Here is an 18,665-nt window from a genome sequence, read left to right as displayed (position 1 = left end):
CCCTTCATCCCAAAGGTATTCGATGGGGTTGAGGTCAGGGCTCTGTGCAGGCCAGTCAAGTTCTTCCACCCCAATCTCGACACACCATTTCTGTATGGACCTTGTGCACAGGGGCATTGTCATGCTGAAACAGGAAACTGTTGCCACAAACTGTTGCCACAAAGTGAGAAGCACAGAATCGTTTAGAATGTCATTGTATGCTGTAGCGTTAAGATTTCCCTTCACTGGAACTAAGGGGCCTAGCCCCAAACATAAACAACAGCCCCAGATCATTATTCCTCCGCCACCAAACTTTACAGTTGGCACATGCGTTGGGGCAGGTGGCGTTCTCCAGGAATCCGCCAAACCCAGATGATGAAGCGTGATTCATCACTCCAGAGAACACTTTTACCACTGCTCCAGAGTCCAATGGCGGTGAGCTTTACACCACTCCAGCCGACGCTTGGCATTGCACATGGTGATCTTAGGCTTGTGTGTGGCTGCTCGGCCATGGAAACCCATTTCATGAAGCTCCCGACAAACAGTTATTGTGCTGATGTTGCTTCCAGAGGCAGTTTGGAACTCGGTAGTGAGTGTTGCATCCGAGGACAGACGATTTACACGCTACGTGCTTCAGCACTCGGCGGTCCCATTCTATGAGCTTGTGTGGCCGACCACTTCACGGCTGGGCCTTTGTTGCTCCTAGACATTTCCACTTCACAATAACAGCACTTACAGTTGACCGGGGCAGCTCTAACACGGCAGAAATTTGATGAACTGACTTGTTGGAAAGGTGGCATCCTATGACGGTGCCATGTTGAAAGTCACTGAGCTCTTCAGTAAGGCCATTCTACTGCCAATGGTTGTCTATGGAGATTGCATGGATGTGTGCTTGATTTTATACACCTGTCAGCAACGGGTGTGGCTGAAATATCCAAATCCACTCATTTGAAGGGGTGTCCACATACTTTTGTATATATAGTGAACATTTTTCGTTAGGGAAAATCAAGTCTGAAGTTTGACAGTGCTAATGAGGGATGGCATCACTGGCGTGTGTATCCCTCTTTTCCTCCCGTCTGTCCGGGGGTCCAGACCTCTCATCTCTACAGTAATGATGTGATCTCCACAGAACCATTAGAGGACGGCAGGCAGCCCTTTTAATGTGCTAATGACCTGCTGGCCAGGTGGTCTCACACACACACACACACACACACACACACACAGTTAATATGGACAAAATGGTTGCACGCAGGTTACCCTCTCATTTGAATAATGAGGGTACATTAAGGATCCAGCTTTTAGCTTTTACCTGGGCTGAAACGTGTGTGTGTACTGTCTGTTACAGGGCTTATGTAGGGTGGCCCGCTGGATGACCATGTCACACTATTGTGTGTGTGTGTGTGTTTATCTGTGTGTGTCACCTAATGCTCAGTACCGCCGTGTCTAACCCTAAGGCGTCATCTAAGCATGTTTGGGGAATATGCTCCTCTCAGGCCCTGGTAAACGCTCCCCTCACAGGGAGACAAGTCATGCTTACCTCTAGTTTACAGTTTAGAGACATAGTTGAGGATGGCTGAATGTCTGTGTGTGCGGACGGGGATGGCGGATGGGCGTAAGCATCTGCCTCTGATTCCAAAAGTTGCAAGTTTGAATCCAGCGATAGAACGTTTTTTTTTTTTTATGTTTTGTTTTAAGCCTATCCCAATCCTTAACCCTTACCTTACCATTCCGAGTTAATGCCTAAGCTTAAGCTTAACCTTAAATTTGCAGTTTGGAACAACTTAGAAATGTAACGTTTGAGAAACATGGATGAACGTCTAATTCTGACTTGAGACTGTGAGAACTGGTAGGTGTGAGAGCAGTGCTAGGTGTGTATGTGTCTTTGTGCGTGTGTGTGGGTGAGAGTGAGAGCATGCTAGATGTGTGCGTCTCTGTGTGTGTGTTTGCACGCACGCGTGTGTGTAGCGTGATGCGATCGGACAGTGCTAAGCTGCTATCAGCCCCCCACACTGACAGCTAATTAACAGGATGAGCCTCGGACTGCTGATGGAGAGAGAGAGGGAGAAAGAGAGATACATGGGTAAGTAGACAGGGAGAAAGAGGGGTAGAGATGTCGAGAGAAAAAAACGAGCTTATAAGCATGTACAGTATACTCCTTGTAACATACCTATACAGCACAGTTTTACTTAAGCAATAAGGCATGAGAACCTGGGGATTATGGTGTGAAAAACACCTGACTAAGTAAGGGCTATTCTTAGGCCCGACTCAGAGCGAAGGGAAACAGCCCTTAGGAGGGAGTTGTATACGATAATTCCCCAGTTCGACTGCCTTATGCTTTTATAAAACTGTTGCCAACATATTAAAAAAAGATCAACAAACGTTTTTAATTACATTTTATTTTAATGAGTAAATGTGTTTTATTTCATCCTTCCACCAGATGATATAGTCCAGGGAAAAGCCCATTGTTAGTTCTGAGATTCTGAAGTTGCTAGCCAAACAGACTGGTCGCTCATTCTATTCATTCTATTTGAAATGGTTGCTATGCTAAACAAATCATTGGCAATTAGCTATTCAGGCTCGCTACTTCTCCTCTGCTAGCTAGCCAACTAAAGATAATGCACAATCACAATATTTACATGGAGCTAACCCTGCAGATAGCACTACTGGGTGATCTGAAAAGTCATAGTCAATCGATCAATAATATATTCATACTTTTAGCAAAAATGTTTATTTTCAATTTACAATCTGTAGAAACAATGAGAATAGAAGGGTTCAGAACTTTTGTGAAACATCACAGTACAGTTGAGAAATATATGGCAAGTAGAAATCCAATATGGATGGTGTTAAGAGATAGATGGGAGGGGTTGAATGGAGCTGAAGGTGTATCCGCGCAAACAAACTGTAATACACACCTAAGAGACACACAGAGAGAGAGAGAGAGAGACAGACAGACAGACAGACAGACAGACAGACAGACAGAATCAATGTTGGACACAGGGAACATTACACTAATATAGTATGTCTAGTTCCTCTCCTGCTGTCTGGTGTCTTACGCAGCACTGCCATCTAGAGGTGAAAATATGTTTTCATTCTCTACCTCCAAATAAAGGACACTATCTTTATTTCATTTACTGTAGTTTTGTTTTCAATTCATCCTATTTGATATTTGTTGTTCTTTAAACTTGTGTATATATAAAAAATAAAGATCACTTCATAGTCGTGGGTTGGAAGAGAAACTCAATATTGTAATGTCAAACGCGCACTTTAGTAATGTCACTAGATCTACTTCCTGCTGATTGGTCCAAGTTTTTTGTACCATCAGGGAGAGCCAATCACGTTCAGCGAGGAGGTCTTCGTGACCCACCGCTCCAGTGCCATGAGACAGTTCCTGCAGAACGCCATCCAGCTACAGCTCTTCAAACAGGTACACACACACACACACACACACACACACATAACAGGCACCCCATTTATCATTGGAATAAACCTTTCTCTATTTCTGTAGTTCATCGATGGCCGCTTGGACCTGCTGAACGCTGGTGAGGGCTTCAGTGATATTTTCGAGGATGAGATCAACATGGGAGAGTATGCAGGTGCGAATACAATCATATCAAACATTTTTACTAGGTCTCAAAGCACCTGACTTGATCTTTGGTTGGGGACCGGCAGACATTTCAAGCCTACTGCTATACAGGTTAGTAATGGGACTTGGGTTAGGACCATTGACACCTCCACTGCTATACAGGCTAGTAATAGGAAATGGGTTAGGACCATTGACACCTCCACTGCTATACAGGTTAGTAATAGGAAATGGGTTAGGACCATTGACTCCTCCACTGCTATAGACGTTAGTAATGGGACTTGGGTTAGGACCATTGACACCTCCACTGCTATAGACGTTAGTAATGGGACTTGGGTTAGGACCATTGACACCTCCACTGCTATACAGGTTAGTAATGGGACTTGGGTTAGGACCATTGACACCTCCACTGCTATACAGGTTAGTAATGGGACTTGGGTTAGGACCATTGACTCCTCCACTGCTAGAGACGTTAGTAATGGGACTTGGGTTAGGACCATTGACACCTCCACTGCTATACAGGTTAGTAATGGGACTTGGGTTAGGACCTTTGACACCTCCACTGCTATAGACGTTAGTAATGGGACTTGGGTTAGGACCATTGACTCCTCCACTGCTATAGACATTAGTAATGGGACTTGGGTTAGGACCATTGACACCTCCACTGCTAGAGACGTTAGTAATGGGACTTGGGTTAGGACCATTGACACCTCCACTGCTATAGACGTTAGTAATGGGACTTGGGTTAGGACCATTGACACCTCCACTGCTATAGACGTTAGTAATGGGACTTGGGTTAGGACCATTGACACCTCCACTGCTATACAGGTTAGTAATGGGACTTGGGTTAGGACCATTGACTCCTCCACTGCTATACAGGTTAGTAATGGGACTTGGGTTAGGACCTTTGACACCTCCACTGCTATAGACGTTAGTAATGGGACTTGGGTTAGGACCATTGACTCCTCCACTGCTATAGACGTTAGTAATGGGACTTGGGTTAGGACCATTGACACCTCCACTGCTATAGACGTTAGTAATGGGACTTGGGTTAGGACCATTGACACCTCCACTGCTATACAGGTTAGTAATGGGACTTGGGTTAGGACCATTGACTCCTCCACTGCTATACAGGTTAGTAATGGGACTTGAGTTAGGACCATTGACTCCTCCACTGCTATACAGGTTAGTAATGGGACTTGGGTTAGGACCATTGACACCTCCACTGCTATAGACGTTACTAATGGAACTTGGGTTAGGACCATTGACACCTCCACTGCTATAGACGTTAGTAATGGGACTTGGGTTAGGACCATTGACACCTCCACTGCTATACAGGTTAGTAATGGGACTTGGGTTAGGACCATTGACACCTCCACTGCTATACAGGTTAGTAATGGGACTTGGGTTAGGACCATTGACTCCTCCACTGCTATAGACGTTAGTAATGGGAGGGGGTTCCCAAACCTTTTGCTTTGTGACCAACCAATTGAGGTGTCTGTTGAGTCGTAACCCACCATAAGGGTTGAGCAGTGAAAAAAACAGTCCCGACCCACGGTTTGGGAACCACTGCTCTATAGAATGTCCACTGTGTTAAGACGTTGACCTTTCACCCCTGTGACCTCACCTCTGTTAACTCCACAGGCAGTGACAAGAACTACCACCAGTGGCTATTCACAGTAAAGGTAGGTCCTACATTTCAACCGATAAAAGTGCCCATATTTAACACAGTCACATTTAGTAAATAAACGGTTGATTTCTCGCATGCTAAGAGAGAAAGTTTAGTGCCATTTTTTTATGTCAGAAAACAATGCCAACATTTCTATGACTGTTGCCATGTAATTGTCAGATGTGCAATGGTTTTGTCTCCAACAGAAAGGGGGCGGTGCTATCTTTAACACAGTGAGGACCAAGGCTAATCCGGCCATGAAAACAGTCTATAAATTTGTAAGTCCCTCTATCATGACTATTACACCATAACACTCCCAAAATGTTTCACTGTTAACTGTCACCATATTGATGCCACTTTAAAGGGGAAATCTGCAGTTCAAACAATAGCAAATTGGTTTTGGTAAACAGCTTAGGGATGTGGCTGGAGAAATGTAACCACTCTCAAATTCATAGACAACTCTGGATGAAAGGACTGACCATCCATGATATAAAAATTCTAGTTTTAACCATATTTTGAAGCTATACAGGATTTGTTTACAATTACATTGTTTACAAACAGTGGGGTAAAATAAGCTTATATATTGGGTTCTGATGGAGTGCAAGAGTTGAACTAAGCTCATGAGGCATTTATAAGTTATTTTCTTCAAGAATCAATGGGTATATACACTCACCGGCTAGATTATTAGGTACACCCATCTAGTACCGGGTCGGACCCCCCTTTGCCTCCAGAACAGCCTAAATTCTTCGGGGAATGGATTCTTCAAGGTGTCGGAAACGTTCGTTGCTCAATTGGTATCAAGGGACCTAACGTGCCTGGAATACCTTCCCCACATCATTACACCTCCACCAGCCTGTACCATTGACACCAGGCAGGATAGGTTCATGGATTTATGCTGCTTATCCCTCAATGTGAGCAAGAAAAAGGAGCTGATCGTGGACTACAGGAAAAGGCTGGCCGAACAGGCCCCCATTAACATCGACGTGGCTGTAGTGGAGTGGGTCCAGAGTTTCAAGTTCCTTGGTGTCCACATCACCCACGAACTATCATGGTCCAAATACACCAAGACAATCGTGACGAGGGCACGACAACACCTTTTCCCCCTCAGGAGACTGAAAAGATTTGGCATGGGTCCCCAGATCCTCATAAAGTTCTGCAGCTGCACCATCGAGAGCATCCTGACCGGTTGCATCACCGCCTGGTATGGTGTACCTAATAAACTGTCCGGTGAGTGTATATACAGTGCATTCGGAAACTATTCAGACCCCTTCCCTTTTTCCACGTTTTGTTACGTTACAGCTTTATTCTAAAATTGATACAATTATTTTTTGTCCTCATCAATCTACACACAATACCCCATAATGACAAATCAAAAACAGGTTTTTAGAATTTTTTGCTAATTTATTCAACATAAAAAACAGAAATACCTTATTTACGTAAGTATTCAGACCCTTTGCTATGAGACTCGAAATTGAGCTCAGGTGCATCCTGTTTTCCATTAATCATCCTTGAGATGTTTGTACAACTTGAATGGAGTCCACCTGTGGTAAATTCAATTGATTGGACATGATTTGGAAAGGCACACACCTGTCTATATAAGGTCCCACAGTCGGCAGTGCATGTCATAGCAAAAACCAAGCCATGAGGTCGAAGGAAATGTCCGTAGAGCTCCGAGACAGGATTGTGTCGAGGCACAGATCTGGGGAAGGGTACCAAAAAATGTCTGCAGCATTGAAGGTCCCCAAAAACACAGTGGCCTCCATCATTCTTAAATTGAAGAAGTTTGGAACCATCAAGACTCTTCCTAGAGCTGGCCGCCCAGCCAAACTGAGCAATCGGGGGAGAAGGGCCTTGGTCAGGGTGGTGACTAAGAACCCGATGGTCACTCTGACAGAGCTCCAGAGTTCCTCTGTGGAGATAGGAGAACCTTCCAGAAGGACAACCATCTCTGCAGCACTCCACCAATCAGGACTTTATGGTAGAGTGGCCAGACGGAAGCCACTCCTCAGTAAAAGGCACATGACAGCCCACTTGGAGTTTGCCAAAAGGCACCTAAAGGACTCTCAGACCATAAGAAACAAGATTCTCTGGTCTGATGAAACCAAGATTGAACTCTTTGGCCTAAATGCCAAGCGTCATGTCTGTAGGAAACCTGGCACCAACCCTACGATGAAGCATGCTGGTGGCAGCATCATGCTGTGGGGATGTTTTTCAGCGGCAGGGACTGGGAGACTAGTCAGGATCGAGGGAAAGGTGATGCAACCTGCTGCAGAGCGCTCAGGACCTCAGACTGGGGCGAAGGTTCACCTTCCAACAGGACAACGACTCTAAGCACACAGCCAAGACAACGCAGGAGTGGCTTCGGGGCAAGTCTCTGAATGTCCTTGAGTGGCCGAGCCAGACCCCGGACTTGAACTAGATCTGCAGAGAAGAATAGGAGAAACTCCGCAAATACAGGTGTGCCAAGCTTGTAGCGTCATACCCAAGAAGACTCGAGGCTATAATCACTGCCAAAGTTGCTTCAACAAAGGACTGAGTAAAGGGTCTGAATACTTATGTAAATGTTATATTTAAATTTTTTATTTTCAATTTAAATTAATAAAAACCTGTTTTTGCTTTGTCATTATGGGGTATTGTGTGTAAATTTATGGGGGGGGGGCTGTAATGTAACAAAGTGTGGAAAAACTCAAGGGTTCTGAATACTTTCCGAATGCACTGTATGTCATGAATTTATAAGTCCAAAAATTGATGTAGCAACTGCTGAGTGCCCCTTTAAAGGTAGAATGGAAGATGACTCCTGACTTAGACATCAGAAACAACATCTGCTAAATAACCCCTTGTGTGTTTTCCCTCCAAAGGCTAAAGATCATGCCAGGATGGGGATAAAGGAGGTCAAGAGCCGGCTAAAACAAAAGGTACCTAGTTCTCTGTGTTCAGCGTTTGGATTTTGTTAACTTTGATCAACGTATAAATTGACATTTGTCTTTGGTCCAAAGCACCGGCTGAAGAACAACTTCACAGAACACAACTGACACACACACACACGTGCACATGCAGACATGTATGCAAACACACACACACACATGCGCTGCCACTCATTGGGCGACAGAATTCATTCACTGACGGTTTTTCCTCTCCCATACCTGGCTGTCACTCACTCTTGCCTCCGCTGTGTGTTCACCTCTCCAACCTGACCCTCTGTTGACCTCTCACCTCTCCAACCTGACCCTCTGTTGACCTCTCTCCTCTCCAACCTGACTCTCTGTTGACCTCTCACCTCTCCAACCTGACCCTCTGTTGACCTCTCACCTCTCCAACCTGACCCTCTGTTGACCTCTCACCTCTCCAACCTGACCCTCTGTTGACCTCTCACCTCTCCAACCTGACCCTCTGTTGACCTCTCACCTCTCCAACCTGACCCTGTTGACCTCTCGCCTGTCCAACCTGACACTCTGTTGACCTCTTACCTCTCCAACCTGACCCTCTGGTGACCTCTCACCACTCCAACCTGACCCTCTGGTGACTTCACCTCTCCAAACCCCCCCCAACTATAGCCCTGTAGGGCCTCCTCCCTCGACCTCCCACTCCCCCTCTCCCTGCATGGAGACCATCACCACCACTACCCCCTCCATCCACGCCAACCTCCTCCGTCTTCTTGTACCCCTCTCCAGGAGCTAGCAGAGAACGGCTACTCCTCGACAGCAGGCACTGGTGGCACAGGAACGGGAACCGGGGAGGAGGGCACTACTGCCGAGTCGCCTACCTCCGCAGATGGAAAGGACGGCAGCGCCCGCACCTGGGACGAACGGCGGCCCATCACTGTGCACTTTGGGCAGGTGGGTGAGAGGGACAGGAGGGATGGGATGGGGGGGGGAATTTGTGAGGTCAATGAGGATGTCTGTCTGTCTATCTGTGTCTGTGTTTCTCTGAGTGTGTGTGTGTGTGTGTGTTAATGCCTTCTACACTGTAAGTCTGCAAAACCATAAGCAGCATATAAAACCTCTCATATCTTCAACTGTCCGATCACTCCAATCTGTTGGACTGACTGTTTTAATGCTGCTAGATTTAGGAATGCCATATATGCTCCTAACAAAACACTACTGTCCCATAGTCAGTTGTCTATAGAACAGTTATCTATAGAATAGTTGTCTATAACAGTTGTTTAAAGAAAAGTCTCCCCCAGTCTTCCCTATTTAGAGTCATCATTACACAAAGAAATATATAATATAAATAAATATCTGATTTAACACAGTGTGACTGTCCTCCTAATGCTACTGTGCTGTCAGTTCTATCATTTTATCACAATCGCTATCACTCAGTCCTTGTCATTCTGTCTCTATCGCTACATCTCTTTTGTTGCACTCATTCCTTGTCGTTTGTCATGTTGGTTCAGTGCTCTGTCATGCATGTCTCTGAGTCTTCACTATCTCTGATCCATCCATCCTTTTCTTCATTTGTTCCTCCTTTTCCTATCTGCTTTGCACGTGTGTTCAGTTTATCTAGTATCAAATCAAATGGACATTTCTAAACATAACAATACCATTGGATCTCATTTCTAAACATAACAATACCATTGGATCTCATTTCTAAATGTAATAATACCATTGGATCTCATTTCTAATCATAATAATACCATTGGATCTAATTTCTAAACATAATAATACCATTGGATCTCATTTCTAATCATAATAATACCATTGTATCTCATTTCTAAACATAATAATACCATTGGATCTCATTTCTAAACATAACAATACCATTGGATCTAATTTCAAAATGTAATAATACCATTGGATCTCATTTCAAAATGTAATAATACCATTGGATCTCATTTCTAATCATAATAATACCATTGGATCTCATTTCTAAACATAACAATAACATTGGATCTCATTTCTAAACATAACAATACAATTGGATCTCATTTGAAAATGTAATAATACCATTGAATCTCATTTCTAATCATAACAATACCATTGGATCTCATTTCAAAATGTAATAATACCATTGGATCTCATTTCTAAATGTAATAATACCATTGGATCTTATTTCTAAATGTAATAATACCATTGGATCTCATTTCTAAACATAATAATACCATTGGATCTCATTTCTAAACATAACAATAACATTGGATCTCATTTCTAAACATAATACCATTGGATCTCATTTCTAATCATAATAATACCATTGGATCTCATTTCTAAACATAACAATACCATTGGATCTCATTTCAAAATGTAATAATACCATTGGATCTCATTTCTATTCATAATAATACCATTGGATCTCATTTCAAAATGTAATAATACCATTGGATCTCATTTCTAATCATAATAATAACATTGAATCTCAATTCTAAATGTAATAATACCATTGGATCTAATTTCTAAACATAATAATATCATTGGATCTCATTTCTAAACATAATAATATCATTGGATCTCATTTCTAAATGTAATAATACCATTGGATCTCATTTCTAAACAAAACAATACCATTGGATCTCATTTCAAAATGTAATAATACCATTGAATCTCATTTCTAATCATAACAATACCATTGGATCTCATTTCAAAATGTAATAATACCATTGGATCTCATTTCTAAATGTAATAATACCATTGGATCTTATTTCTAAATGTAATAATACCATTGGATCTCATTTATAAATGTAATAATACCATTGGATCTCATTTCTAAACATAATACAATTGGATCTCATTTCTAAACATAACAATACAATTGGATCTTATTTCAAAATGTAATAATACCATTGGATCTCATTTCTAAACATAATAATACCATTGGATCTCATTTCTAAATGTAATAATACCATTGGATCTCATTTCTAAATGTAATGATACCATTGGATCTAATTTCTAAACATAATAATACCATTGGATCTCATTTCTAATCATAATAATACCATTGGATCTAATTTCTAATCATAATAATACCATTGGATCTCCTTTCTAAACATAATAATACCATTGGATCTCATTTCTAAACATATCAATACCATTGGATCTCATTTCAAAATGTAATAATACCATTGGATCTCATTTCTAAACATAACAATAGAAATGGATCTCATTTCTAAATGTAATAATACCATTGGATCTCATTTCAAAATTTAATAATACCATTGAATCTAATTTCTAATCATAATAATACCATTGGATCTCAATTATAAATGTAAAAATACCATTGGATCTCATTTCTAAACATAATAATACCATTGGATCTAATTTCTAAATGTAATAATACCATTGGATCTCATTTCTAAACATAACAATACAATTGGATCTCATTTCTAAATGTAATAATACCATTGGATCTCATTTCAAAATGTAATAATACCATTGAATCTAATTTCTAATCATAATAATACCATTGGATCTCAATTATAAATGTAAAAATACCATTGGATCTCATTTCTAAACGTAATAATACCATTGGATCTCATTTCTAAATGTAATAATACCATTGGATCTCATTTCTAAACGTAATAATACCTATGGATCTAATTTCTAAACATAATACCATTGGATCTCATTTCTAAACATAATAATACCATTGGATCTAATTTCTAAATGTAATAATACCATTGGATCTCATTTCTAAACATAACAATACAATTGGATCTCATTTCTAAATGTAATAATACCATTGGATCTCATTTCAAAATGTAATAATACCATTGAATCTAATTTCTAATCATAATAATACCATTGGATCTCAATTATAAATGTAAAAATACCATTGGATCTCATTTCTAAACGTAATAATACCATTGGATCTAATTTCTAAACATAATAATACAATTGGATCTAATTTCTAAATGTAATAATACCATTGGATCTCATTTCTAAATGTAATGATACTAATTTCTAATCATAATAATACCATTGGATCTCAATTCTAAATGTAATAATACCATTGGATCTCATTTCTAAATGTAATGATACCATTGGATCTCATTTCTAATCATAATAATACCATTGGATCTCATTTCTAAATGTAGTAATACCATTGGATCTCATTTCTAAACATAACAATACTATTGGATCTCATTTCTAAATATAATAATACCATTGGATCTCATTTCTAAACATAATAATACCATTGGATCTCATTTCTAAACATAATAATACCATTGGATCTCATTTATAAATGTAATAATACCATTGGATCTCATTTCTAAACATAACAATACAATTGGATCTCATTTCTAAACATAACAATACAATTGGATCTTATTTCAAAATGTAATAATACCATTGGATCTCATTTCTAAACATAATAATACCATTGGATCTCATTTCTAAATGTAATAATACCATTGGATCTCATTTCTAAATGTAATGATACCATTGGATCTAATTTCTAAACATAATAATACCATTGGATGTCATTTCTAATCATAATAATACCATTGGATCTAATTTCTAATCATAATAATACCATTGGAACTCCTTTCTAAACATAATAATACCATTGGATCTCATTTCTAAACATATCAATACCATTGGATCTCATTTCTAAATGTAATAATACCATTGGATCTCATTTCAAAATTTAATAATACCATTGAATCTAATTTCTAATCATAATAATACCATTGGATCTCAATTATAAATGTAAAAATACCATTGGATCTCATTTCTAAACATAATAATACCATTGGATCTAATTTCTAAACATAATAATACAATTGGATCTCATTTATAAACATAATACCATTGGATCTCATTTATAAACATAATATCATTTATAAACATAACAATTCCATTGGATCTCATTTATAAACATAACAATACCATTGGATCTAATTTCTAAATGTGATAATACCATTGGATCTCATTTCTAAACATAACAATACCATTGGATCTAATTTCTAAACAAAATAATACCATTGGATCTCATTTCTAATAATAATAATACCATTGGATCTCATTTCTAAACATAACAATACCATTGGATCTCATTTCAAAATGTAATAATACCATTGGATCTCATTTCTAATCATAATAATACCATTAAATCTCAATTGTAAATGTAATAATACCATTGGATCTCATTTCTAAACATAATAATACCATTGGATCTCATTTCTAAACATAATAATACCATTGGATATCATTTCTAAACATAACAATACAATTGGATCTCATTTCTAAACATAACAATACAATTGGATCTTATTTCTAAATGTAATAATACCATTGGATCTCATTTCTAAACATAATAATACCATTGGAACTCATTTCTAAATGTAATAATACCATTGGATCTCATTTCTAAACATAACAATACAATTGTATCTCATTTCTAAATGTAATAATACCATTGGATCTCATTTCTAAATGTAATGATACCATTGGATCTCATTTCTAATCATAATAATACCATTGGATCTCATTTCTAAATGTAGTAATACCATTGGATCTCATTTATAAACATAACAATACAATTGGATCTCATTTCTAAACATAACAATAACATTGGATCTAATTTCTAAACATAATAATACCATTGGATCTCATTTCTAATCATAATAATACCATTGGAACTCATTTCTAAATCTAATAATACCATTGGATCTTATTTCTAATCATAATAATTCCATTGGATCTAATATCTAAACATAATAATACCATTGGATCTCATTTCTAAACATAACAATACAATTGGATCTCATTTCTAAACGTAATAATACCATTGGATCTCATTTCTAAACGTATTAATATCATTGCATCTCATTTCTAAACATAACAATACAATTGGATCTCATTTCTAAATGTAATAATACCATTGGATCTCATTTCTAAACATAACAATACCATTGGATCATAAAATAAAATAAAAATACTTAGTCGACATACTCCAAGTACTATTAAAGTACTGTTAAAGCTATAAAAAAGGAGAGGGATAAAAGACACTCTGGTCCTAAAAGTTTCTCAACCACTGTCACCCACGTTGTGTCACCACGACCACAGGGGGCTCCAAGACACATCACTGTGACGACGGTGACACTGTGCTGACAGAGGACCCTGTTCATTATGTCGCTATGGTAACCCCCCCCCCCAGTGGCCCTCGTGCTTCCTCCGCTGCTATGAAGAGAGAAAAGAGAGGGGGGAGAAGAGAAGAGAGAGGGGGGGGGGGGAGCGAGAAGAGAGAGGGGGGGAGATAGGAGGGTGATACCAAGAGAGAAAGATAACGTTTTTGAGGTGGTGCTCCCAGCGCCATCCATCCATCTCTCTTCCTCTCATTAGAGCGCTGAATAATTAGGACACACACGTCCTCTCTCTCTGACACACACACACATATACACATACATACAATGGCTTGCGAAAGTATTCACCCCCCTTGGCATTTTTCCTATTTTGTTGCCTTACAACCTGGAATTAAAATTGATTTTTTGGGGGGTTTGTATCATTTGATTTACACAACATGCCTACCACATTGAAGATGCAAAATATTTTTTCTGGTGAAACAAACAAGAAATAAGACAAAAAAAACAGAACTTGAGCGTGCATAACTATTCACCCCCCCAAAGTCAATACTTTGTAGAGCCACCTTTTGCAGCAATTAAAGCTGCAAGTCTCTTGGGGTATGTCTCTATAAGTTTAGCACATCTAGACACTGGGATTTTTGCCCATTCTTCAAGGCAAAACTGCTCCAGCTCCTTCAAGTTGGATGGGTTCCGCTGGTGTACAGCAATCTTTAAGTCATACCACAGATTCTCAATTGGATTGAGGTCTGGGCTTTGACTAGGCCATTCCAAGACATTTAAATGTTTCCCCTTAAACAATTCAAGTGTTGCTTTAGCAGTATGCTTAGGGTCATTGTCCTGCTGGAAGGTGAACCTCCGCCCCAGTCTCAAATCTCTGGAAGACTGAAACAGGTTTCCCTCAAGAATTTCCCTGTATTTAGCACCACCCATCATTCCTTCAATTCTCACGAGTTTCCCAGTCCCTGCCGATGAAAAACATCCCCACAGCATGATGCTGCCATCACCATGCTTCACTGTGGGGATGGTGTTCTCGGGGTGATGAGAGGTGTTGGGTTTGCGCCAGACATAGCGTTTTCCTTGATGGCCAAAAAGCTAAATTTTAGTCTCATCTGACCAGAGTACCTTCTACCATATGTTTGGGGAGTCTCCCACATGGCTTTTGGTGAACACCAGACGTGTTTGCTTATTTTTTTCTTTAAGCAATTTTGTTGCCTCTCAGATTAATGCCCTCCCTGCCTGGCCCATGAGTTTTGTTGGGAGGTCTTGGCAGGTTTGTTGTGGTGCCATATTCTTTCCATTTTTTAATAATGGATTTAATGGTGTTCAAAGTTTCTGATATTTTTTTATAACCCAACCCTGATCTGTACTTCTCCACAACTTTGTCCCTGACCTGTTTGGAGAGCTCTTTGGTCTTCATGGTGCCGCTTGCTTGGTGGTGCCCCTTGCTTAGTGGTGTTGCAGAATCTGGGGCCTTTCAGAACAGGTGTATACATACTGAGATCATGTGACAGATCATGTGACAGATCATGTGACACTTAGATTGCACACAGGTGGACTTTATTTAACTAATTATGTGACTTCTGAAGGTAATTGGATGCACCAGATCTTATTTAGGGACTTCATAGCAAAGGGGGTGAATACATATGGATGCACCACCTTTCCGTTATTTATGTTTTAGAATTTTTTGAAACAAGTTATTTTTTTCATTCCACTTCACCAATTTGGACTATTTCGTGTATGTCCATTACATGAAATGCAAATACAAATCAATTTCAATTACAGGTTGTAATGCAACAAAGTAGGAAAAACGCCAAGGGGGATGAATACTTTTGGAAGGCACTGTACACCCGTCAGGACAACGTTCGTAAAAAGCATTGTGACCCGCAACGGGAATACAGTGTTAGTTAGCTGATACTTTGTTAGAGGAAGGCCTAGCAACAACTGTTTTTGTGTTGGTGTGGGTACGTGGTATTGAGTGGATGTTGTGGTGGTTGTCTGATGTGGTTGTGTGGTGGTGGTTGTGTGAGGGTTGTGTGGTGGTGGTCGTGTGAGGGTCATGTTGGGGTTGTGTGGTGGTTGTCTGGTGGTGGTTGTGTGGTGGTGGTTGTGTGAGGGTCATGTTGGGGTTGTGTGGTGGTTGTCTGGTGGTGGTTGTGTGGTGGTGGTTGTGTGAGGGTCATGTGGGGGTGGTTGTGCATTGTCAGGCAGGGATGCAGACTAAATAAGGAATGTGTGAGACTCCATCTGAAGATGAAACAAATATGTACATGTAATGTAGTGTGTGTGTGTGTGCGTGTGTGTGCGTGTGTATGTGCGTGTGTGTATGTGCATGCATATACAGGATGTTTGTGTGTGTACATTATCATGTCCCTCCATTGCTATTTATGTGTGTGACCCCTGGGTGTCTCTGGTGCAGCCCCTCCGAGAGCCTCCCCCTCGGCCCCCTCCTCCCAGGCTCCAATACGGCAACTCGCGGCCCGTGAGTACCTGCCCACTCTACCCCTCTACCTCTCATCTCTGGCCTTGGCACCTGAGTTTGTGGTTTGGAGTGTGTTTGTGTGTGTGTGTGTGTGTGTGTATGTACGTGCTCATCGACAGGCATACTGTCCGAGTATGCGTCACAGGTATGTCCCATCTATCAGGCTGTGCTCTCAGACATACAGGGTGACCTTTGAACGGCAGGTAGCCTAGCGGTTAAGAGCGTTGGGCCAGTAACCGAAAGGTTGCTGATTCGAATCCCTGAGCCGGGAAGGTGGAAAACTCTGCCGTTCTGCCCTTCAGCAAGGTAGTTAACCCCCAACAACTACTGCTACCCGGGCGCCGATGACGTGGGTGTCGATTAAGAGGGGTTGGGTTAAGTGCGGAAAACACATTTCGGTTGAGTGCATTCAGTTGTACAACTGACTAGGTATCCCCCTTTCCTTTTCCTAACCTAACGTTGACTGGAGAAACTAATCCACTCCCATTCATTCACCTGATCTTTCTTCTCTGTTTGAGCCTGTGTGTATACCTGCATTACCTCCTATGTGTGTGGATGTGTGTCCAAGCATGTATATACCTGTGTGTGTGTGTGTGTGTGTGTGTGTGCGCGCGTGTGTGTTTGTCTGTGTGCGCACCTGCGTTACTGCGTGTGGTGGGTTGGCCGTGTCCACTGACCACTGGTGCGCATCTCTTTAACAGTTACTAAACCTCATGGCTGCTAAGCCACAGTCGTACGTTCCACTGGCCTGGGCGATTTCTCTGGAGCGTCTGTAATGTTTCTCTTCACATTGCCCTTCAATCCTAGGCCTGGTCCCGAGGTCCCACAGGCTTTGGTTCCATCCCAGCGATAACAGATTAAATATAAGGGCTTGATGACTATTTGAGGAATAGGTTTGTTAGTGCCAGGCGGGAACAAAAGCCTGCACACCATCTAGATTTCCCAGGGTTGAAGGGTTGAAGAACACTTCTCTTTGGGGCAATGTCTGGTTCATCAACTACAGAATCTGCCACCTTTATCACTGCATGAATCTCTAATAGTATGCACTCACTAACTGTAAGTCGCTCTAGATAAGAGCGTCTGCTAAATGACTAAAATGTCAATGTAATATCTATCCCAGTGAGCACAAGACGTTCAAAAGACATCTTTGCAATGTCTTTTAAACCAAAAATATATATTTACAATGTATTTTCAACCTAAAATACATATTTTCAGCGTCTTTTTCTAATATCTATCTTTCTGTCTGAGATTAATTCGCATGTTTACATCTTCCTATGAAGGAGCGATATAAGCTTTTCACCAAGTCTTTTTCTACTGGGTTTTCAATAGAAAGAAACATTTAAAGGTAAGTCTCAGAGCATCCACAGTGAAGTATACGATCGTATTTATCCCAACAGTTGTGGCACAACGGATGGCAAGAGTAGTGAGTATTCAATACACAATTGAGTGCTCATTCCTCGTTCTAAGGAACCTTAAGAAAAGGTGTCATCATTCGTGGTGCAATGACGAACAAGCTAGCTCCCCCTATCGCATTCGCGCGCACACACACACCCACACACACACACACCACACACACACACACACACACACACACACACACACACACACACACACACACACACACACACACACACACACACATCAACCCCACCTCCATGACCCCCCCTTGCTCAGGATTAATTAAGCAAGCCTTTCACTCTTCACACCCATCCCTCCCTCCCTTCCTTTCCTCTCTTCTCCCTCCTCTCTCCCTTCCTCGCTATTGTTCCCCAGACTCTTAATGAAGAGAGCAGTCCTCTATAGGGCCAGCTGATGCTCCCCCCCAACACACTAATTAGCCTTATAGTTCTTCCCTTACCTACACCCTCCCACTGAGTTTGACCCTCTGGGTTAGGTTCAGGGCTGTGGGCAGCTGGAAAGACCAGATTACATTTGACCT

At 40.8% G+C, this 18,665-nt stretch overlaps 1 protein-coding gene across 1 annotated transcript in view; it reads left to right on the top strand.

Moving 5' to 3' along the window:
• LOC311128264 (DENN domain-containing protein 1A-like) overlaps positions 1-18,665 on the top strand; it is a 157,445-nt gene that overhangs the window by 130,220 nt on the left and 8,560 nt on the right. Inside the window, exons 14-20 of the mRNA XM_084160317.1 lie at positions 3,302-3,403; positions 3,485-3,572; positions 5,204-5,244; positions 5,435-5,506; positions 8,087-8,143; positions 8,900-9,064; positions 16,664-16,726. Of these exons, the coding sequence (XP_084016443.1) occupies positions 3,302-3,403; positions 3,485-3,572; positions 5,204-5,244; positions 5,435-5,506; positions 8,087-8,143; positions 8,900-9,064; positions 16,664-16,726 (588 nt within the window). The remainder of the gene's footprint in view (positions 1-3,301; positions 3,404-3,484; positions 3,573-5,203; positions 5,245-5,434; positions 5,507-8,086; positions 8,144-8,899; positions 9,065-16,663; positions 16,727-18,665) is intronic.

The sequence above is a fragment of the Coregonus lavaretus genome, assembly GCF_964263955.1.
Source record: "Coregonus lavaretus genome assembly, chromosome: 4".
In the NCBI taxonomy this organism is placed as follows: Eukaryota; Metazoa; Chordata; class Actinopteri; order Salmoniformes; family Salmonidae; genus Coregonus; species Coregonus lavaretus.
Note: the sequence above shows the minus strand (reverse complement) of the source record. Positions and strands in the feature narration are given on the sequence as shown.